The sequence below is a fragment of the Typopeltis vanoorti genome, chromosome 10, assembly GCF_054136105.1.
Source record: "Typopeltis vanoorti isolate ZY-2024b chromosome 10, IOZ_Tvanoo_1.0, whole genome shotgun sequence".
NCBI classification, from domain to species: Eukaryota; Metazoa; Arthropoda; class Arachnida; order Uropygi; family Thelyphonidae; genus Typopeltis; species Typopeltis vanoorti.
This window is the reverse complement of record NC_143558.1, coordinates 91,672,739-91,697,268: the sequence shown is the minus strand read 5'-3', so window position 1 is coordinate 91,697,268 and position 24,530 is coordinate 91,672,739. Positions and strand designations below refer to the sequence as shown.

Genomic DNA, 24,530 nt, shown 5'->3' with positions numbered 1-24,530 from the left:
GTACATGTTGGATGGATGGATGGATGGATGGATGGATGGATGGATGGAGGAGAAATGAAGTTATGGATAGATAAAATTGGGTCTAAGCACCATGGCAGACTGTTGAAGAAGCTTGCCCTGCTAGTATGGGATCACTTTCGTTCTTATAGAACAGAAGATGTTAAAAATAAACTCAGGGAATTGAAAACTCAGTTAGCTGTAATTCCAGGAGGTCTAACTAGTCAGATTCAACCTTTAGATGTCTGTATTAATAAACTATTTAAGGAATTTATGAATGAGAAGTGGAACAGTTGGATGCAGTCTTCAGATTTTGAGGTTACGCCATCACGAAGAAGGAAGAGGCCTAGCATTTCACAAATTTGTGAGTGGGTCAAAGCTTCATGGGATGCTGTGAAAACTGAGACAGTGGTTAAATCATTTAAGAAGTGTGGCATCAGTAATGCACTGGATGGTACAGAGGACAATTTGTTATATGAGGACTCAGATTCTTATTTAGAATAGGTTTCAAGTGTCTCTCTTCATTTAGCTCTGGAGATGAATTTCTGGGTTTTGACGAAGAAGATTAAAAGGTGGGTACTCTTTCCTAGTTAGATTAGGTATTTGTTGAAAGTAGCCCTGCTTATTACTTTATATTTGAAATACTGTAAATTCATTATAATATTCAGTGATAAAGTTTTTTTCCTAAAAATGTGTACAGAAAAGGGGGTGCATCTTATAGGCTGGTGCGTCTTATACGCCAGAAAATACGTTACTTGGTTTAATCCTTTATCCATGTGTAAGCAAAAAAGTTTGTGCCTGAACTATTTTCAGGACTGGGCCAACTCATAAAAAGAAGCTTATAACTTCACATTACTTGCCTTGGTATCCCATAATACAACTCACATATCCTTACAGGTATGTATAATGCTATGCATTATGGGAATGGTCACTACCCAGACCAGTTTTGACCTTTATTGAGGTCTCATTAGTGGGAGACATTATTTTATTAATAAGGTGTGACATCTTTTGGAAACTCATATATGAAAATATGACTTCTGCATTACTTCAACCTTGGTATCACCTCTGGGTCTGGCTCCCACTGATGAGACCTCAATAAAGATCAAAACCAGTCTGGGTGGTGACCATTCCCATAATGCATAGCATTATACATATCCATAAGGATATGTGCTTTGCATTATGGGATACTAAGGCAAGTAATGTGAAGCTCTAGCGCTTCTTTTTATGAGTTGCCCCAGTCCTGAAAATAGTTCAGGCGCAAACTTTTTTGCTTACACTTGGATAAAGGATTAAACCAAGTATATAATTTCTTGGTATCTTTAATTTCAAGTATATTTTATGTTGTTTTATTTTGCGTCTTATACAAAATCATGCATAGATCCAGTTATCAATGTTAAAATGGAATTGAACATTCATATCAGTTAATGAAACTGCACTGGGCATTGAAAATTCATTTTAATTACATGCATTTTGATATGGATGTTTGTCTGAGTCATTTATTTTTTCTTGATGGTTATGAAAATTTTCTGCCCTCTTTCTATTTTTAGATGGTCTTATACGTGAATATTTATGGTATACAGAGAGCGTTTTCTGTATCAATTAATGCACGCTAAGCGAATACAATAAACAATAGGAATAATTATAATTCATCCATCAGTTAGCGTAAATTTAGAAAAAAAATAAAGCTATATTAGGGGATAAAATAATCAAAGTTAATAAAAATCAATTGCTTAAATTTTTATTTAATGTCTAAACATTTGCTACTTTTTTAGAAAAAAATTAAGTAAAGATGTTTGAATTGTATTCGACATTTTCATCTTGTCATGCAATTTGCGATAGCTGCCAATTGCTTTATTAAGATTTTGGCGGACTTCGAAGCTTCGTTCCATATCAAGATCAGCAAACAAAATTTCCTTAGCATGTTCAATGCGAAAACTAGCTCAAGTTCTTTTGCAGTTAGCTTCTTAGTCATAACATTCTCTTCTTCTGCTTTGCACACATCTTCTTCTTCATATGCACGCTGTTCTTCTAGTTGAAGGAGATCATCCTTGCTTAAATGTTCTGAATGGGAATCGAGCAAGTTTCTCACATCTTCATTATCCAGTTCATTAAATCTAAGTTCTTTTTCAATTGTGCTGATTTCATCAATAATGTTAGATCTTGAATTTTGCACACAATAAACTAATATTAGGCTTCAGTTTAAAGTTGCCTTCTGCATTGCCGCCTAATAAAAGTCTAAGACTATCTTTAGATACTTTGTATTCTAGTTGAGATGCTTCCGTTTTAGCTAGGAGTTTTTGTTGGCATATGCTTCCAAAAGAGACCAATTTCGTCGATGTTGAATATTTGTCAATCATCATAATCACCCTCCTTTGCAATTCTTCAGGAAACTTGACTGCAGAATCTTTATCAGCACTAGCAGATTCCGCAGTTATTCTTAAGTTATGCACTGCAGTTCAATTTTTAAAATGGTCAAACCAACATAAACTCACAGTAAAGCTTTCACATTTCTCTTGAAATTTGGTCTTTCAATGATGTAAAAATATTGAGAGCTTTTGCCTGAATATTCCCTGTACTAAGAGGTATTCCTTTTTGTTTATAATCCTCATTCCAGAGTGATAAAAGAAACTCCATTTCGATCATTAAATGTCTTCTATTTCGGGTGATCTGCATGCTTAAAGAAGCAGTAGCACTTTTTCTTCATTCTTTGTATTCTTTGCTCTTATATTTAATATAGCCCAAATTGTAGACTCGCTGTATCCCAGGTCTTGCACAATCATTGTATTAGTTGCACCACTTTCATATCTCTTAATGACTTCCAGCTTTTCCGCTTGCTGCAGATTGGCGACAAAAAATTTCGCATAATGTAAAATTTCACATAACGTAAAAAAAAAATCGTGTTAACTGATTTATCACTCGTGTAAAGTGGGAAATAGTATCATTTTACTCAATTGTGCTAACTGATTATCGTGCATATTGAATTCGCATTAAGCGAAGTTTTCCTGTATTTTCTCTATCTAATAGAACACATAATTTTTGGTAGTATTTGAATAACTATTAATATTTAAAAATAATGTGTGATTTAGTTTCATACTATTATATTCATACTGATTTTAGTAATGACAGTTGTCAATGGTGCTCCAGCTCCAGGTGAACCTTATCAAGAAGTGTATGATTTCTGTGACATATTCTGCATCAATGAAACAGAGGTTAGTATTGTTTCATCATCTATCTCAGCTTCAGATATTCTCATTAGCTTTTTTATAAAATGATCCCCAAAAAACAAATGTTATTTTCATTTGATAATGTTCACCCAGAGAAGATTGGGGGAGGGATTGATTATTTTTTTGATACTGTGGGAAACTGTAGCCATTAGATAAGAAGGTGTGGTGTATGTGATTAAGTTCAGCTGTAAGAGAGGACTCATTGAAACAAAGGTTATAGGTTATTGAGACAAAAGTTATTGAGATAACTCACCAAAAATAAATATCGGGGTATTTTTCAAAGAGCAGATGGGTAAGAGTGAAATGGTGTGATGAGTGATGTTTTTTTCTGTGGAGAGCAGTAAGATGATTGGAATGCAATGACAGAGAATGGCATTAGTACAAGGACTGTATATGTATGAATTTATAATATGGCATGATAGGCATTGTGGCATTTAGAATGAACCTTCTGTGATGAGTCTCTTAATTCTGGAGAGATAGATTGTAATAATATTATAAAAATAATAATACATCCTGCTTAATCTTATTTAATCATATTTAATATAATCTAGATTAATCCTGATAATTTGACATATTCTTTATTTGAATTAAGGAGCCTCTGTAGTTCATTCAATTTTGATTATGCTCTTTGGTTGGAATAGTCAAGGTTTGAATTTCATCTAGGACAAGAAGAATCTTTATCAGGGCTTTTCAGTTGAAGATGAATTAGCCAGTCATACATTCTTGTTCTAGAAACTGAGGTTTTTCATCTTGCCAACCAGCCAAACTGACCAGAATTCATGCAACTGACAGCCATAATACATTATGCAGAAAGATTAACTGCCCTATATTGAAGCCAAGTTACTTTGCCATGCAGGTTATTAAGCGTAATATGCAAGGGGAAAATGGGAATGTTATCTATCTTATCTATCATTTAGTTCCCCCCGCTCACAGGATCGAGTTTATTTCGAAACAGTGCATTGCATATTAAAGATCAGACGGTACTCATTGAATATAAATAACAAGCATGTTTATTAAATACTAAGACTGAATAAATAATACATGCAATAGGGAAGTTGCTTCTTATATCATCTTTAACTTAAGCTACACTCTATATGACAAACTTCTACAGCATACTTCCACAATTATGTAACATAATTGTGGAAGTATGCTGTAGTAAATAGGAAGTAAATTGTGGAACATAAATCTTACAAAATTACTGCAATATAATTTATGACTCCTATTTTAAGCAAACTAATTTAGAACAGAATCACTATGGTAATTTTCTGTAATTATGCAGCATAAAGCCTTAGAATTCCTTACAATTAACAATTTAACATTATGCCGAATCACTTCTTAGGAATTTGCTATGCTCTGATCCATACACTTAATAATTCCAACAATAAAATTGCATTAATTATTTTCAGGCTATAACCATCTTATCACATTAAACTTAGCAGTCCATTAAGGTAGTCCTTACATCACATACAAAAAATAATATACAACAATTGACTCACATGAATTCTTTTTGCCTTTTGTGCACTTCGTCTCTATTCATCTCGGAGTCCTTAGTTTCCTTTTCCGTCTTGGGTTTTGAGTTCTTTCCTTAGAGGTTTTTGGAGCACTGGTATTTCATTCAGAATGATTGACGTGTCTGGAACGCGATTTCCCGCCGTCTTGGAGCTTCGGGCAAAGGGAATTCAGCATAAGGAGCACATGCAGATTTGTCTGATCGGCAACACATTGGGTCCGGCTCAGCTGCTCCCTCTTTAGTTAATCGCTTCTGGTAACCATCATTTTTGATCTGGATGATTTGCCGTGGATCGACCTCCACCTCGTTACCTCCTTTCAATTTCTCTCTGTTCTAGCCAAAACTGTCGACCTCGATGGTTGAAGATCCTAGCCTTATATTCGGTCTTCTCTGGAACCTTGGGTTAAGGATTGAAATCCCTGTACCTTCCCGCGCAAACTCTGGATGTAGGTTTTGGAATCCCAGATATTTCCTCGTGACTCTCTTGATCTAAAATTTCTGCCGACTTCTCTTTTCTCCCCTTTCGTATGTCTTTAATCTGTTTTACCGGACTGGGAAACTATGTTTGAATCTTGCCGCCCCTTTCTCCACTGACCTTGAGGGTCATCTAAGACTGAACGTGTAAACAAAAGAGCTCTCTTACACTTTAATCAGAGCACTAACATCAAATAACCTTCCAATGGCAAAGGCATTGCCCTTGGCTTTATCACTTTGACATTCTTTGTTTATGCAAACGAGCAAGCAGGCTAATTAATTCCCTTTGGGCTTTATACATAGGCCTTTAGTATTCTATTTACAATAACAACCAAAAGTTATTTTTATAAGTTTTTCTAGATGTGACTTCTGTAAAAGTCGATGAAATAAAAAATATAAAAATTTACACTGCATCGAATTTTACACTATGATCAGGTCCAATACTCTCACATCCCTAGTCCCCTCCATCACATGATCAAGTCATTATCTCTCAATAGGTGTATAAATTCGATTTTCTTCCTGCCATGCGATCTTTTTTCCTTCGAGTCTATATCTCCATAGTTGAAGTCTCCCATAATAATCACTCGACCTGTACTCGCTGTACTAATTTGGCAACATGTCTTCAAGATCATCAGTGGAACTCACTGGTCTATAGCAACAACCAATTGTATATTTTGTCTTGCTGGCCTCAATCTCACACCAGACTGCTTCAAATGAACAGCCACTCTCCTGTCAAAACAACTCCTGACAACTACATCTGTCAACCACCCTCTTATTTACTTCACCAACTTTCTATCTATCCCAATGTCCTGCAATTTATTGATTAGACTTCCATGTGGTGTCTAGCAATATCAATGAAATTTGTAATTCCAGTGATATTGCTGGAATTACAAATTCCAGCAATATCACTGTAAACCTATTACGTTTATCCAACTCAGCTGTCACTGTATTATAAAATGTGAGAAAGTTACTAAGACATAATCTACCCTTCATAAAACCATGTTACCTTCAATACAGTATCCCATTTCTGTCTATTCCTATATTTTACATTTGACAACTTCTCCAGTACAGCCACTGTCAACTGCTCTCTTATCTACTTCACCAACTTTCTATCCATCCCAATGTGTTGCAATTTATTGATTAGACTTCCATGTGATATCCTGTCAAATTCCAGCAGTATCACTGTGAACCCATTACCTTTATCCAACTAAGCTGTCACTGTATTATAAAATGTGAGAGGGTTACTGAGGCATGCCTTACCTTCACAAAACCATGTTTCCTGCCATACAGTATCCCATTTCTGTATATTCCTGTATTTTACTCTTGACCAACTTCGCCAGTATACCTTAACAACTCTTGATATGCTGATAGGTCAGTAATTTGACACATCAGTCTTGAAACCTCCTTTATGCAATGGAACTATACTATTTTCTCCTCTTTCCACTCACTTGGGACTAACCCAGAGCCAAGACTTAAAATAAACAATGTAATCAAAAGCACTGCCAGTTCTCTAGCACTAAAACTTGAACTGGTATACCATCTAATCCTATAGCTGCATTCACAATAAGGTTCTGTAACATGCAATGCATCTCCAGTTCATTTATCTTAGTTTCCATATAAGCCTTTACCTCTCTTGTTAATATAATATCTCCACCTAGATGATATACTCTTGCAAAGTATTCATTTAGTATTTCTACTATTTCACCTTGTTCAGTTATCTCCGTACCATCAGCATTCATTAAAATCATTCTTCCTTTTAGCAACATTAGCAATACAGGCCTGTACTGCTAATTTCCTTTCATACTCTGCTTTTTCCTTTCTTGCCATACTGGTTACCCTTCTGGGTCTGTGCTTTATACTGCTCATGTTCCTGCTGGTCACCTTTCTCCTTGAATTCTCTCCACAGATTTTTCTTTTTGTAGCTCTAGCTTAATGATGGTATTCATCTCTTTAACTCCCACTTGATTTATTCTCTTGACGCTAGGTATATAGTCTGCTTTTATTTCCCTTAAACACTCCTTTACCACTTCCTATCCACTGTCAACATCCAGCCCTTGCAGTTTCACATTCTGTGGCACTGATCCAATCAATCTTCTAAGTTTGTCATAATTACCAGTCCTGTAATTCCACATATACCTCCTCTTAACTGAAAATTCCATACATTTAGCCACCTCCCAGGTCAAGACCATATGATCACTCTCACCAATTGGTGATAATGTGGACATATTGGTTATGGATAAATTCTCTGATGCAATTATGTAGCACTTACAAACATCTAGTACATTCCATCACATGTTACCTCAGATAATTATTCCTTAATAACTGCGTAAATACCATTTCATTCCTCCACGTATCCTTCCCTCCTTCCAGTTTCCATTCCCTTAGTTGAAGTCCCTCATAATAATTACCTGCCCTTTACTGATTGAGCTTATTTGCCAATGGATAGGTCAATGTCCAGTCCAGTTTAAGGCCAAGCTAGGGCTTCACCTGTCATCTCGTGGATGTCTTGGAAGTTACCATGAAATTGGCAGTCGTTCACAATATGCATGATTATCTGGGCTATGGGGAAACGATCACAATAAGGGTTGTCTGACAGTTTCCATTTGTGTGGTAGGTAGCCACATCTACCCTGGTTAATTCTGATCCTGTTGACAGATGACCAAATCTTCCTGGGAAGAGCAAAACCAGACTGCAGACCACATGAATCTTCAACCAGGAGGCATTTGTTGGAAGATTGTTGGACCAGTGTTCTCTCTGCAGCAGCAGGTTGCTCATTACTTTATTAAATTTTTTAATTGAAGCTTGTCTTCTCTGTATATTTGGTGAAGCAGTGTTGGATAGGACAGGCAGCTGGGAGAGAGAGAGGTGCTTCTCGGTGTCCCACTAATTATGCACATGTTAGAGTTTAGCTGGGTGTCTATGATGTTAGTATGTGCACTTCTTTCTCTAATGGGGGCACAATATTCTGCTGCAGAGAATGCAAGGGCTAGTACAGACAACCTTAGGACTTCTGCCCTCAACCCTAGGTTGTTCCAGCAAGCCTTGAGATGATATTATTTCTCGTTTTAATTTTGTTGTACAGGTTGGTGATGTGCCTTTTATAGGTTAGACTTCTGTCCAAGCTCACTCCAAGGTATTTTGGGTGAAGCTCATGTTTTATCATCTTGTCACAGAGGTTGAGGTGTCGATTTGCCTCTGAATTGTTTAGGTGGAATGCTATGGACACAGTTTTTGTTGGATTTGGCTTCAGGTACCACTGTGCTTGAAGTACTCTTCCAGGATGTTTAGGTCTGTGTTCAAGGTTGTTTCCAGGTTGGCAAAGGAGATAGACTGGTGTAGGATTGCTAGATCATCGGCGTACATGTATTTGCTGGTATGTGGCATGTAGATGTTGAAGAGTAAAGGGACTAACACAGAGCCCTGTGGGAGACCGTTGTGGAGGAATCTGATCCTGCTCTTTTTTTTTCCACCAATATGGACTCAGATTCAAAAAGTGGGAAAGTTTTTTACACTTATAATATTGCCTAGTTTTAGGAGGAGACCCCTTATCCAGACTGTGTCATAAGCTGATGTTAGGTCAATGAAAGTGACTCCGGATATAAGTTTCTTCTGGAAACCTGCTTCAATCTGCATTGTCAGGGCCAGGACCTGGTCACAGCAACTTCTTCTTGGCCTGAAGCCAGCTTATTCAATCAAGAGTGCTCTTTTGATGAGTGCTGAAATTTTTTTAAGGAGAATTCTTTCAAAGAGCTTAAAGGTGGAGCAAAGCAAGGAGATAGGTTGAAGATTCTTGACATTGTTTGGCTCTTTCCCTAGTTTGGGTACAGCAATTATTTTGGCTTCCCACTATACTTTTGGTGAGTTTTCTTTCAGGAAGCTTGGGGCTCCATCTTCAGTTTTTTTTCTGATGATAGATTGCACAGTTATTTTCCTGGTAGAGCTGGGATGTATCTTGGAGGTTTTCAGTAAATGATTAGCTATTTGGTCTGTAATTATCTCTGGTGGTATGTATGCTGTTGGTTCTGCCACACTTAATCTTCTCAGAAGCGACCAGCTTTTCCTGCTAGTTTTGGTGAAATCAAAACTTTACATCCCCTGGTCTATAGAAGCAACCAACTGTATGTTTTGTTCTGTTAATCACTATCTCACACCAGATGGCCTTAAATGTGCTATTTTCACTGACCTGCAGATGGACTCCTACTCTCTTTGGTTGCAGTTCATCAGCTATCATCGATAATGCTCTGCCCCGTTCTTTTCTCTCTATCCTCCCTGAACACTATGTCCTTCAGATTCTATCCCAATAACTATATCATCTTCTGTCAGCCATGTTTCAGTAATGCCAGTTACCTTTGTTCAGAATGAACTAACCAATGCTAAAAACTCTGCCTTCTTCATGCTCCTGGCATTAGTATACATGAAGTGCAATAGCCTCTTAGGTTCACCGCTGTTCTTACACTTTATTCTAACTATCCATTAACAAATCCAATTCTGATATGTTACCAGTGATACTAAGTTAGGCATTTTATGCACATTCTTACACTCAACTGCCTTACTGGTATCCGTGTACTCGCTCAATAGCTCACCCCTTCCCCAAAGCTCTAGTTCCCTGATTTTTTACACTTACTTTCATCCAACAACACTTTTTTTACAGACTCTGAACACCATATCCATTCAGATGCACACATCCACAAATTTCAGTATGCATTGACTCATTTGCTGTTTATGGCCCTAGGGTTAACCATCCTATCAGAGCCTAATTAGATTTCAAATAAGCCAAATTACTTGTCTGTGACAAGTAATTTGGCTTATTTGATTGAGTGGAAATGGGGTGACAGAACCCTTAATATACCTTAAGTTAGTTTACAACCTTTTGTTAATAATAGCTGCCACACTGCAAAATTAGAATGTCATCTACAACAAAGTACAAGTATTACTTTTATGACACAAATGCAGCAGACTAAACAAAGACCAATCATATTAGGTATCATAAACATCCAGGCTCTCTGGTAAGTACAGTTTAATGTATAAAACGTTTCATGTACTTAACATATTAGTCTTTAATCATGAACATGGCAAGTGCTGATAGCATAGGGTGATGAAAACTGAAATTAATTATAAAAATTATTGTAAAAAAAATTCATAATTGTAAACTATGATTATTATTACGATCTTGTTGTTCTTTAATTCTAATCTCAGTAATGACTAGTCTCTCCAAAATAAGTTAATTAATCCTTACCTGGTATATATTGCCAGCCTGGTTGGGCGAGTGGTTAGCATATCCGCTCTCCAGCGAAAAAGCTGTAGGTTCGAATCCTGCCATGGGCATGGATGTTTGTGATTGTCTGTGAAAAATACTAGTGGTAGTGGACTGTAGATGGTGTTGGTGTAGATCAGGGTTTCCCGTGTTCCGTGAAAAATTATCAAAATTAACATGAGCCTAGAATGGTTCATTCTAGACTCATGTTAATTTTGATAATTTAAATGCTGCAACAAGTTCAAACATGTTTGAAAATCAGTAGCTCTTCACTCTGCGTGTGAATTGTGCTATTAAGGCCAGCACACGCTGGCCTTGACTCAGCCGCCCGCAGTTGTAGACACCTCCAAGTGCTAGTGAAATATGAAGGTACTTCTAGGAAACGTGCAGTCGCAAGCAAGGTCAGTGCGATGCAGCCCGGCACACTTGCAGTGTGAGCTGTCGCATTTATGCAATGCGATATGGCCTGCTTTGGCAGTAGGCGCTTAGCTTACATTGAATACGAGACCTATGATACTCGACTCTAACCAAGGTGTTCTATTAAAATTTCAGGATTTGTGAAGTGTTCCGTCATAGAAAAAGTTTGGGAAACGCTGGTGTAGATGATGCAGTTGGTGGATGACAGGTAGATGAGGTTGAGTGGTGGAGACCGAGAGTTGTAGAGTAGGTGCCCTCTCTCAATGAGTCTTGGACTCCCTGGAGGTGTCAAATAATAATAATAATATATTAAGTGCTGGGGGGGATTTATTTTTCCTTTGTGGATGGGAAAGAACACAGTTCATGAAATGGTTCAAAGGTAATGCACAAGTTAAATTTGTGAATAATTCATACTATTTGCTCTGATATCTTTAAGATAGGATACAGCAACTCTACATCCAGTTATAATCTGTTTCAGATGTGATATTTTTGAGGATCCTCTGTTCACAGAGGTTTTGGTCATAGCTCTTAGCAAATCACATTGTGTGCTGTTGCTGCTAACAAAGGAATAGTGCCCACTATTCCTTTGTTCAAGGATAAATAAAGGCATTGGTTAGGTTACTGGTACCAATTTAGTGTGTGTGTGTGTGAAATCAGACAATGAAATATTTAGTAGGATGCTGCTTTAGGTCTGAAAATATTTAGACATATTGGTTTAATGAATAAGAGAAAAGTGATTTTAATTATTGAAATATAGATACAAACAAAGAAATAGCATGTAGAGGAGCAAGAGAAATGAATTACTGGAGTGTGAGAGGGTCAGCCACCCTAGACAGTATGTAACAGAGGGACAGCAGTGTAGCTAAGTTTTTGGTGCCCTTGTCAAATACATAGCTAAGCATCCTGTTATAGTGAAACAATTTTGATAATTAGTAAAATATCCTGCCACTGGCACCCTTGGCAACTGCCTCCATTCCAAAGTATTCCTTTGCCTCTGCAGAGGGCATATCAGGATTATGAGTCTTGGATTATTGCATCAAGGGATGTCTTATTGAAACTTATATAGCTTATCCATATAGAAAAATATAGAATTTTATTCAAAAACTCTGACATATTTCATCCAGTGTAACATCATGGAGAAAGTCCATTAATTACATTCAAAATATGAATTATATGAATGAGTCATGTAGCAAGTGCTTACTAGCTCTTTGTCTCGGTATCAGCTGAGTTGATAGGATTACTCTGTTACAGTTCAAAGGAGTAAAAGTTGCAAAGATTAAAAATTAACAAATAAATAAATAAACAAATAAAAATGAATATGTTTTGATCAGAGGATGTTATTCTAAAACTACCATACAAGTATTGAAAGCTTAGGAAATAGTTTGGAGCAGTAGTATAGGATCAGGAATTAGATAGGACAGGGATTAATGTTATCCATGCAGCATTAATCCAGTAGAAGAAAAAAAAAATATTGAAGGATAACATTAAAAGTCATGACTTCATCATCATCAAATTCCTGCCATGTACCCTCAAGGGGCGTACAGGATATGACAGTACTACATGAACAATTTACATCATTACTAACTTCCTATCTACAATTTTCCTCCAAATCAGTCTGTTACTTGTCAAGACTCCAACATTATCGGATCTTATATTTCTATCATCTAAGGCACTTTGTACTGTATCAATCCACCTATATCTTGGTCTTCCCCTGGGTCGTTTTTCTGCCAACCTGGCAGAGAACACTTGTTTTGCTAATCTTTTGTCTCCCATTCTATTTAAGTGACCATACCACCTGAGATTAGCTCTGCTAACGCATTCCTGGATGCTGACAATGTCAAGTTCTTTCCTAATATCCTCATTTTTAATATGATATTGCCATTGATGCCATCTGTTCACGCCTCTAATCTTTCTCAGGACTCTCATATCTGCGGTCTCTAGTCTTTGGTCAAGTGTTTTACTTCTGACCCAGCTCTCAGATCCATAAGTTAAAACTGGTAAAATCGTGCCTAAGTAGTTGAAATGTTTTACTTGTTCCAGAGGTTCTCCATTCACAACACAGTTGACATTTTCAATGATTCTGCCTATTTTCATTGTCTTTGTCTTTTTATTGCTGACCTTCATACCATATCTATTACAACAGCTATTCAATTTAGTCAGAGAATCTTGCAGACTTGCAGTGGATTTATTAAGAAGTATAACATCATCCGCATAAAGCAAAGAGCTGACATTAACATCTCCAATTTTGATATCAGGTTTAATACCACTTTCCTTCATAATGTGATCCATATAGATAATGAATAACAGAGGGGATAATGTACATCCTTGTCTCACAGCAGATTTAACATTAAACCATCTTCCTATACTTCCTTCAATTCTAACTGCTGACTTACAACTCAAATAAAGACTAAGTATTGCTTGATATAATGCCCCATTGACACCATATAACTGCAGCGTATTGAATAGCTTCTCTCTTGGCACCTTGTCATATGCCTTTTCCAAATCGACAAAACTTAAATACAGATCTTTGTTATATTCCCATGCTTTCTCGACTATTTGTCTTAAAGTGAAGATCTGATCCTGACAGCCCCTCTATTTGGCCTGAATCCAGCTTGTTCTTCACCAAGTTTTTCTTCCACAATTCTTCTCAATCGTTTCTCAAGTATACTTGCATATATCTTGCCAGGAACACTCAGTAGGGAAATACCTCTGTAATTCTCACATTCAGTTTTATTTCCCTTTTTATATATGGGTACTATGAGAGCTCTACTCCAATCTTCGGGAATTCGTCCCTCTGTCCAGGCTTTCTGAACTATGCAGTGCAGCCACTGTAAGACTTTTATACCACCATACTTCAGCAAACCAAAAAAAATTATGTGGCTCACACCAATGAAAGGTTTATGTAAACTTTAATTTTCTGTTTTTGTAATTTTATTTATCCCTTTTTTTTTACTTGGTCTGGAAAAACTGCTCATGAGACCAAATATGGAAGGAAAAAAAAAGAGAGCACCACTTCAGGCTTCCATTAAGCAGGATGGCAGCCTCATACCAGGCAGTAAAATTTATCTACCACCTAAAGACATTCACAATTATGCATGCCCACAGTGAGTTTGAACCCATAGCCTGCTGGTTGGAGAATAGATATGCTAACTACTTAGCCAACCAGGCCATTAGGATGTAGTTGATGGTGAGTGTGATATTGTACAAAGTTTGAGTGAGGATAGAATGGTTGAAGAAAGACATTAGTTTGATGACATACTGGAAGGCCTGATGACGATAATAACATCTTAACTAATAATAATAAATGAATTAGAGTGAGATTACTTAGCAAAAGTTACTTTGGTCTGCGTTTTCATTTGCCTTAAGTACTGTGTGCTATGAAAGCATTCAACCATACTAAATATTGGAGTATGCCAGGACTATTATGGTTTTTTGGCTAAATTGGAAATTTTAATTTAATTCCATGTTTAAAGCACTTCTCTTGTGTTTTCTTCTCAGTAATTCTTGAGAAGTACACTTATATCAGTACTGATGCAATTTTTTTGTGGTTTACTTTATAAAGTTTGCTGTAGAAAATGATTGTTTCAAGTATATATTGATATTTTCAACTGAATTGTTGTTTATTATTTTAACGGTATAATAGAACACAGAAACTAAGTAAATAATTAATTTATTAACTTGATGCTGATATTTCGCTGGTGTTATAACCAGCATCTTCAGAGCACAAAAACACTGTTTGTCACAATACGCGAGACTAAAACAACATGGTGTACTTAAACAAAATTGTAGCAGCAACACAAAGACTAGAGTCCTGATTTTGGCACCCTCTATCTGAAAAAAAAAAAAAAAAAAAAAAAAAAAGCTATCATATATTACTAGAGTCCTAGAAAAGTGCTAGTTATTTACTTAGTTTCTGTGTTCTATTATACCGTTAAAATAATAAACAACATGTTCGACGAACACATAAGTCTATCCACACATTTTCAACTGAAGTTAACTTTTATTGAAAATGAATTTGCTAAAGTGCTTCGTTCAGCAAAGATAATATTGTTTTTTTTTTTTTTTTTAATTTCCTTTTTTGTATTCATAAAAGAAATTTATTTTGCACCTGAATTTTACACATTGGAAGTAATTTAGAATAATTTATTATGAATAATTAATTCTTCATATATAATGTAGGTTAGGCAGGAATATCTTGTGACACAGATCAACAATATTAACATTAATATTAATTAACGATGTTAACAATATCCCGCCTGACCTAGGGCATGGATGTTTGTCTTTCACCTTCATACATTCATTCATCCAAGTATATATGTTACTGGCAAAGTGTGAAAAGCAGGCATTGTATAGAATGCGTGACGTTTTTAGGCAAAGTATGAAATGTCTGTTTTATTTTAATATTTTACATACTTTCCCTAGGCATTGTATAGAATACCTAGACATTATATAGAATGACAAATACTATTTCAGCAAAGTATGAAAAACGCTTTTATTGAAAAGATGCATGTGAAAATGTAAGAAGTACAAAAAGTAAGATACTGGATTTTTCTACAAAAAGAGAGAAAGACCAGTGCTGAACTACTTGTTGCTACAAGGCAGATTGGAATGGCATTTTGAATTGCACTTAACTGCCTTTTTCCTACAAAAGCACTTCAGATTTCGGCACTTGGTCTTGCAAGTACACCTCACGAACCTTTGGCCGCTACCTGTGGACTGAGTGGAAGCGGCTGACCAGAGAGCTAATTTCTTGGTCAGGAACGTCTCCAACTCTCAGTAAGTCCTTGGGACATAAAGTGAATTGTGAGTTGGTTTAAAATTCCTTCAGCAGTTCCAAGTTGGTAAAAACCATAGTCTGTCACACTTGTAACAACCACCAGCAGATCGCACGAGTCACCCCGTCCTTTGTCGATGTCTGGGATAGGAACTCACACAGTGTCCTCCAAAGGTGCAGGAGGAAATTTTTTGTCGGAATCCATTTTCATTTTTTTGGCCTGTATTTCCAGATTTAATTTAGATCGAATTTTACCTTCGACAGCATTCTCAATATTGAAGCAAAGAGTACACAAAATATTAACATCATAACCTTCTATTTCCTCACTTCCATCGTCTTTACTCTCATATCCACAGGCGGCATGAATGTTTCGGTGACAGTTTCTGCATGTATGGACACCACTGGTTACCTTCAAACAGACGCAGCAGGTAGCAGAACCGGAAGCCTCTTCGGTAGATATGTATTCATCACCACTTTCATTTCTTCCATCGTGGACTACAGTCTCCTCTGTGTTTTGTGCAATAGACTCTTTCTCTTGGATAGAGTGATCTGTTTCTTCTTGTATTGTTTGAACGTTTTCCATCATTTTTTCCAGTTGCTCCTCAGTCTGTATGTCTTGTAAAACATCTTGGGGTAAGGAAGACGTTGTGAGACCCACTTTATCTTTGCAGCCAACGAGAGCTTCCTATAGCATTCTCTTAATCCCAGAATGAAATGCCCTGTTCTTCATAAGTTGTAGGAAACGTAGTGCCTCATTCCATAGGTTAGTTTTTTCATCTTGCATCCATGTACACAGCATATTTTCAATGTCCTGGTTAGCTCTTTCGACACTTCCTTGGCTTTGTGAGTGGTGAGGCTTGCCATGGACGATCTTCAAAGTCGGCCAGTACTCCTTTAGGCTTCTCACCATATTATTAGCATATTCTCTGCCATTGTCGAATTGTAGAATCGATGGTACTCCAAGCAACGTAAATATGTCCACAAGGTTATATGCCACTTCTTCTGCTGTCTTTGATGTCAGAGCCTTGAGAACCACAAACTTAGTGAGATGATCTTGGTATAAACTTGTATTCCCTGTCAGGATGTGACTGAAAATCGATGAGATCGACCTGACAATGGGAATTGAACTCGAAAAAAATCATAGGCTTCACTACAACACCCTGTTTTCTGACACAGCTCACAAAGGTGAGCCAAGTCATGATGAGTAATGTTCTTGTACTTGTGTAAGATTTCTTTCAACATTCTGTCACATCCTCCATGGCCAATGGCCAAATGAAGTACATTAAATAACTCAGAATCTGTGACGTAAAACTGGATTTTATTGACGCCTTCTTTAACAGGATAAATCAACTTACTTTTGTTTTCTACGACCATCACATCATAGCGATTCAGCAACCAAAAGTCATGTGGTATCTTCTTAGAAGTCATCTTAGCATTTTTCACATCATTCACTAACTTTTGGTAGGCAGTTTCGGTTAAAAAACGTAGTTTTTAGCAGCATTGGCTCGAATTTTAGATAGTTCTTCATAGAATCATTGTTGCATGTCAACATGCCATGATTCCTGCCCAGACAGTGTAGCTTGCTTATCCATTTTTTGTGCAGCAGGGCCAAATTGAAATCACGTGTTTCTTACCACAGAACAAAGCCAGCAGTACAAATGGCAGAAGTGCTCTGGCTCTCTGTTTGAGGCAAGCGTGGAAAGTCACGTGACTCGCCTTGCGACATTAAACATCACTGTCGGGAGTATTTTATACTTTGCCGATTTGCCTTTTGGCATTCTATAGAATGCCTAGGAAATGTGTGAAAATCTAAGCGTTTCATACTTTGATGTCCCACTTTCGGCATTCTATAAAATGATTAGGCATTCTATACAATGCCTAATTTCACACTTTGCCAGTAACATATACACACTCTCCCAAGATGGAGTGGGTCACCATTGGAGAAGTAGACCCAACCCTCCCGCAATGGGAAAGGCCTTCACCCTGCAGTGGGTAGAAAAACAGGCTGATCATCATCGTCATGATCCTTCCTAATGTTAATATTAGAGCTTATTATCTTTTAAATTCAGAATAAACTTAATTCATTTGTAATTTGAAGGATTATTTATTTTTAAAAATATAACAGGCAGAAGCAGCCACAGGAGTTCTAGTTCAGCATGTTCATGATGCTGAAAATGCAATAAAAATTTTGTTGAAAAAAGGATGCACATTAGTAATTATTACACTTGGAAGTAAAGGAGCTGTATTTGCCTCAAAAACTGACCCCAGTCCTATACACATACCAGTCAAGGAAGTAAAGGCAGTAGATACAACTGTGAGTATTCATTTCATTTCTGTTTCTAAAATATGTATATATATTTAATTATTTTTGCATATTAAAAGAGAAAGTAAAACATTGTGCAAAAAATGTAGCTTCAAAGAAATTAGCAAGTGTGTTCCAATTTTGTTACTGTCGACTCTCATTATAGCTAATTTATAGAGAATACAGGAATGGTGTGTTATATTTATAGAGGAGAAATATGCAATGAGAAAGGATATGAGAGTTGCTGAAAGAAGCAAAAATGAAGACTAAAGAATTAAAGACTGTGAGTGTGCTACCTCAGTATGACAGGACAGAGTTGAGAAGAAGAGCTACGATTGCTATTGGAGTGAATTTGATGGATGATATGCCTGATGGACTACAGTTCACTGGTTTTTGGAGTGTTCAGAGAACATGACAGTTCATTTTTTAATGGGAGTTTGGAAGTACAAAACCAGGAAAACTAGAGATATTACAGGGGATGCAATCAAGCACATGTCTGTTGGAAGTTTTTCCCACTTGGTTATACTATAAATTAAAGATACCTAGAAATTATATACTTGGTTTAATCCTTTATTCAAGTGTAAGCAATGAAAATATGAAATGAAAATCATATGAAAATATGACTTCTGCATTACTTCAACCTTAGTATCATATCACCTCTGGGTCTTGCTTCCACTGATGAGACCTCAATAAAGGTCAAAACCGGTATGGGTAGGGATGCTTCCCATAATGCATAACATTATACATCTGCAAGGATATGTGCTTTGCATTATGGGATACTAAGGCAAGTGATGTGAAGTCATTAGCTTCTATATACGAGTTGGCCCAGTCCTGAAAATACTTCAGGTACAAACTTTGTTTGCTTACACTTGGATAAAATATAATTTCTTGGTATCTTTTAATTTATAAGTACATGTCTGGACACTCCTCTGATAAATGACTGTATGTACAGAAATGATTATGCAATGCTGAATGTGATTAAACAGGTTTCAGATTTGAGTGGGTTGGTTATAACATTATAAAAGGGTACCTGTGGGTCCATGGGGATACTGAAATGCTTGTGCAAGAATGCCAGAAGTATCAGAAATAAGGGAAAGGAGTGTTTGACATTGGTCATCCCAACTTGGCCAAAAATTATAGGTATCATTGAGACATGGTTGACAGAAAATGCTATAGTTACAGGGCTAGAATAGAATGTAAAGGATATTGTACTTTCTGGGAGGATAGAGGGAATTGGACAGGAGGTGGGGGGTACTGCTGATGGTAGCTGAAGAACACAACCAATAAAATTAGAAATGAAAGAGGATTTTTGGTCTGGGGAGTGAGGAAATGGTTTATTCAAGGTGTGGGAAAATGTAGATGCTATGCATTTGCAGATTAGCACAAGTGCAGGCCAAACAATTATTATGGGAGACTTCAACTATCGGACATAAATTGGAGAGAGGAAAGGGATATGGCAAGATGAAAGTGGAATTTATACAGTTGTTAAGGGATAATTACCTGAAACAGCATTTTATAGAAGGGACCAGGGATTTGAGAGTGCTGCATCTGGTAATCACATTGAGAAGATATATGCATAACCAAGGTAAACACTCTGCCTCCAATTGGGGAGGGTGACCATTCAAGTCTTGTTCTGGGAAGTTGCTCAACATGTGGAATTCTTTGTTTGGAAAGACCCAGGTTCGAATCCTGTATGATGTGAGGAACCTTTATCAGGTATTTTCAATTAAATGGAGAGTTAGCCAGTCTCATACAGAGGTCAAGGGTTTGTCTTCTGGAATCTTGGGTTTTTTACCCCTCAGAATAGGCAAACCGACCAAGAGAACATGCAGATCTACAGCCATAAATACTTTTCCCTAGTGGATGCAAAAGAAGAGTGACATGCTAGCTGCATTAATTCATTGTGACCTATAATCAGGAGACTCTACCCATCCTAAGAGATGGATGGGTTTAAGTTCAACATAAACCCTTTCCTGACAGAGAATTCCACATGTTGAGCAACTTCCCAGAACAAGACTTGTCAATAGTGCATAGGAAGCAGTTAGAGGTTGTGTGAGAGAAGCAGTATCAGATTGCATACCCAAGGTCAGGAGGATAAACCAAGTGGGGATTAAGTGGATGAGTAGAGATATAAAGCAAGAGCTAGAAAAAAAAAGAAAATGCTGTGGAAGGAATATAAAGAAAAGGAGGATCAATGTACTCATGAGCAGTACAAAATGCAAGCAAGGGCAACTAGTATGGTCAGAAAGGCCAAATCAGATATGAGAGAAAATTAGCTAATCAGGCCAAAGTAAACCCAAAAGGGTTTTTTTGTTATGTACAAAGTAAGAGGAAAAGACTATGGTAGGATGACTTTAAACAAAGCTAATGGTAGGAAGGTGACAGAGACAGAAAAAAATACTTGAATTGCTGAGTGACAATTTTGCAAAGGTGTATCATCCAGGTTGAGATTTTATAGTTGCTAATGTGACAGAGATGCATTGTCAAAATTGAGGTAGATGAACAGGTGTTCAGCATGTGAAAAAATATGAGTGTGAATACAGCAGTGGGAATGGATGGCATGTTAGCGTCTTTAAGTTGGATTTGTATGTAACTCGGACCTCTGATGAACAGCACATATGCAGTAATAATAATAACAATACTATAATGGCTCATATGTGGCAATAATAATACCTCTATACTGTAATAATAAGTTACAGAAACTATTGTGCTCTTGCTAAAAGTTTAGGTAGGAGAAATTTCAAAAAAAGAATATTAAAGATTGCATCAATGTCTTGCTTACTGGAAGGGCAAGTCTACCTTCTGAGGCAAGAAGGTAGGCTAACATTAATCAGAAGATGATGATGGAGATGGTGCTAGAGAGGATGGACCTGATGCTGGAGAATCAGGATTTGATTCTGTTTCTGGAGGGGGGAAGCTTACCACCGAAGTCGGTTTCTTGAAAAAGGTATCTGGGGTTGTTTGCACAGCCTTTTTATTTTTTTCATCATAAATGGCCTTGTAGCAGCTGATGTTCTCGCTAACTGCACAGTAAACCTTCATAAACCGCTGAATATTAGAATCTTGCTCCTCAAGTTTAGCAAATCCTGCCTCAGTGAGATGAAAGGCTTCAGCTAATTCTTTTTTCTTAAACTTTCTTGGCTCTGGATCTTTTGATTCTTCGTGTTCTTGTGTTTCTATCAGCTGCCTCTCTATCTCCAGAAGGTCTTCATTGGTTAATTCTTGTGAATGGGACTCTAGTAAGTCAATGACATCATTTTCATTGATGTCCAATTGCAGTGTATTGCCACTATCCACCACACCTTTTCTGACTTTGGCAATGTCTTCTGTGAAGCCACGAAAATCATCACAGAATTGAGGGCACAGTTTGTTCCACACCCCTTTAATTATTGATTGCTTCACTTCCTCCCAGGAATCAGCAATGTTTTTGATGACGTCATGGATGTTATAATTATTTCAGAACTCTCTCAAGGTCATCACATCATCTTCCATAGTCCTGAATGCTTGTGGGATTGAACGCCATAAGTAATAAGCCTTAAATGCAGAAATGACTCTCTGGTCCATTGGCTGTAGTAACGATGTAGTGTTGGGTGGTAAAATTATGACCTTTACATTAGGGTGAAGATAATCTAAAGATGTTGCATGTCCAGCACAAGCAGAATTTTAAAGGGAATTTTCTTTAACGAACAATAACGTTCCACAGCAGGAATATAAATAAAACAGTTCAAGAACCAATCTTTAAACATGGCAAGTGTGACCCAGACCCTTAAATTTGATTTCCAAATAATGGGAAGAGCTGCTTTAATAATGTGGTGAAGTGCAGGTTTGTTTACATGTGTGAAAGAAACTAGTTCCTGAATTATTATCCTTATGGGGAGCCCATTCGTAAGTGCGGAATGCCATAAGTCGGGTCGTCCGTAACCCAGGGATTGGTTGTAATGTATTTTTGTGTGAGATCTACTGGCCAGTTTGCAAGACAAAAACCGAAGTTTCTGGGAGGAAAAACCTTGCCACCTTTGTATGAGACCAGCTAATTCTCCTTCATTTGAAAAGCCCTGATAAAGGTTCTTCACAACCTAGATGGGATTCAAACCCAGGTCTTTTCAACCAAACTTCATCTATTTCACCTGCATAACTACAAACTAATGAAATCTACCAGTTGCGCTACTAAAGTTTGGTTCTTTTCTTTTTTTGGTAAAAAAATGCATAAACATAAAAAATACACAAATTGTTTTGTTTTAGCAATTTTATAGTTTATATTTGCTTGCCTTTATTTTCATGTATTTTTTAAAAAGAAGCCACAAGTTGTAATAGAGAAAATAGTAGGTTTCGCTATTTTGTAGTTATCCGTGACTAAATAAAAGTTTTTTTTTTTAATTACAATTATTGGTCAAAAGTCTCTGCATTCATTATGAACATGGATTGTTTCACTGATGAGTAGCAGCTACTTTTTAGATGTAATTATCTGCTTTTTGTGATGAGATGACAGAGAAACCAAAGTCCAGAAATAATGCTTCTGTAATGGATTCATTAGATATGTCTGGGCTATAGGAGGATGTTCCATAACTGCAAATTAGAAGTATTTGATAGCCATTGAAGTGAATGTATTTGTGTGATGTTGGGAAAGCAAGGAGATTCGTTAAGAGGAACATAATTCATTGTTTCAACTTTCTTAAGGTCTTTGCATAACTTTGCAAATTTATTATCATTCCTTTCACCATAAAGTCATGTTTAATGACACCTCTGTCATTGTTTAATGAACTTTGTTTTTGAACTTTTTGGTAATGATTTTTTTTTTTTTGAAGAAAAGCATGTGGATTTTCCTTTTGTAATGTTGAAGTGATCAGTAACCAACTTCCAGTCTCACTCGTTCCATTTTGCTTATCAATGGTTGTGCCCAATATGTACATACTTTATTGTAGCCCAACTCTTTATTGATTTAGTTGACTCATCCTAATTCATTGTTAGTGATCTCCAGTTTTCTCTGATTAATTGCTCAACTTTCTGCTTATGGAAATTACTAGTTTCAGTTTTGGCTACTCACTTTGTGATCAATCATTATTGTCAACCCTGCTATTTCTTGTTTTCATGTCCACTGACATACAGTACAATCTACAGTTGCTTCACCATTAAAAACCTTGTTATCAGTGGTGAATTTCAATATCATGCATATTTTCTTGCATCAAAAATTTCATTACTGTATGAAGTCTTACAAACTTGTAAAAAAAACCTCAGCCATTGTTCCACTGTGTATGCAATAACACAAGAAATACAACTTCAGTTGTACATTATTGTATACTTAGCTGTATCAGGGATGAAAGAACCTCTGCTGCCCCAAGATAGTCGGCATGCAGTTTCTGATGGAAACGTGGAGTTTGAACTTTTTTTTTTGGTAATGATTTTTTTTTTTTTTTAAGAAAAGCATATCGATTTTCCTTTTGTAATGTTGAAGTGATCAGCAACTTCAACTAATAATACACAGTACTAATAAGACTAATCACATTTTTATGTGATTAGTCTTATTTTGTTGTATCCTCATAGGGAACACACAGCACTCACTGTGTGCTATTGGAATTACAGAATTTCCTTTGTAGAATCATTAAATGTGTGTTCATAAGTAATTTTATATTTCAGTTTTGTCACCAAACAGTTGATTTCTTTTGATCAAACTAAGTCAAAGAATGTTCATGTTACCATCCTTTTTTACTATATAATTTTATGGATTTAATAAAGTTAATGATCTTTTCACTTCTGAAAACAAGTTGAATATCTTAAGCACTTCCTAACCAACCAGATTCAAACCTGTTTCTTTAAAGATAACAAGGTGCTCAAACTGTGTTAATTGGCTGTTTAAATTATATATAGGAGAATTTTATATACTTATACCATTTAACATGCAAGTTAAGCACTTGATAGAATAGTATCACTTTACTTTGCATAGTTCTTGCCAGTTTTTTTATCACTAAAACCATTGATGATACTCCTCAGTGGTTTGACTTTTTTTTTTCCAATTCTGAGTCTCTTTCTCTTCTCTCCAGCACATAAGGAAATACTATTTTCTGTGTGGCACATTCCAAGTATACCTTAAAGTATGTAGTGATGTTACTTTTGTCTTTTGATCAAAGTGATGAGGAACTTAGCTTGCTGCAGTCTAGTACATGTGTAGGATATCCTTCAGCATGTAAGTTCACAAACCTAGTTGGGCAAATGAATGTCTTTTTGATAGCTTTTATTACCCAGAGAAAGACTTGAAAGAGTTCCATGTATAGTCTAGAAGGTTTTCCTAGATTATTTACCTTCAGTCCACCCACCTAACTAAAGTATTATAGTTTTATGCAACCTTTTTATGGATGAAATTGTCATAAAAAATTCCGATTCACTCCCAACTTCCAGATCTAGTTGCTAAGCTGTTCACTATACATGGATTTCCAGTAAGGCAACAAGGAGTTGCATTTTATATTCTTCATTAAGAGGGTATGTTTAAAAGACATTGTTGTGAACTCTTTAAAAGCATTCATCCATTGAATTACAATTCTATGACAATGCTTCTACTCTGCAGGCTTTATGTAAAACATATA

At 36.5% G+C, this 24,530-nt stretch overlaps 1 protein-coding gene across 2 annotated transcripts in view; it reads left to right on the top strand.

Annotated features, from left to right (window-relative positions):
- Positions 1-24,530, top strand: part of LOC150102589 (ribokinase-like) — a 147,799-nt gene that overhangs the window by 95,919 nt on the left and 27,350 nt on the right. For both annotated transcript variants that reach the window (XM_090398832.1, XM_090398831.1), the window contains exons 6-7: positions 3,115-3,206; positions 17,776-17,964. In XM_090398832.1, the coding sequence (XP_090254958.1) occupies positions 3,115-3,206; positions 17,776-17,964 (281 nt within the window). The remainder of the gene's footprint in view (positions 1-3,114; positions 3,207-17,775; positions 17,965-24,530) is intronic.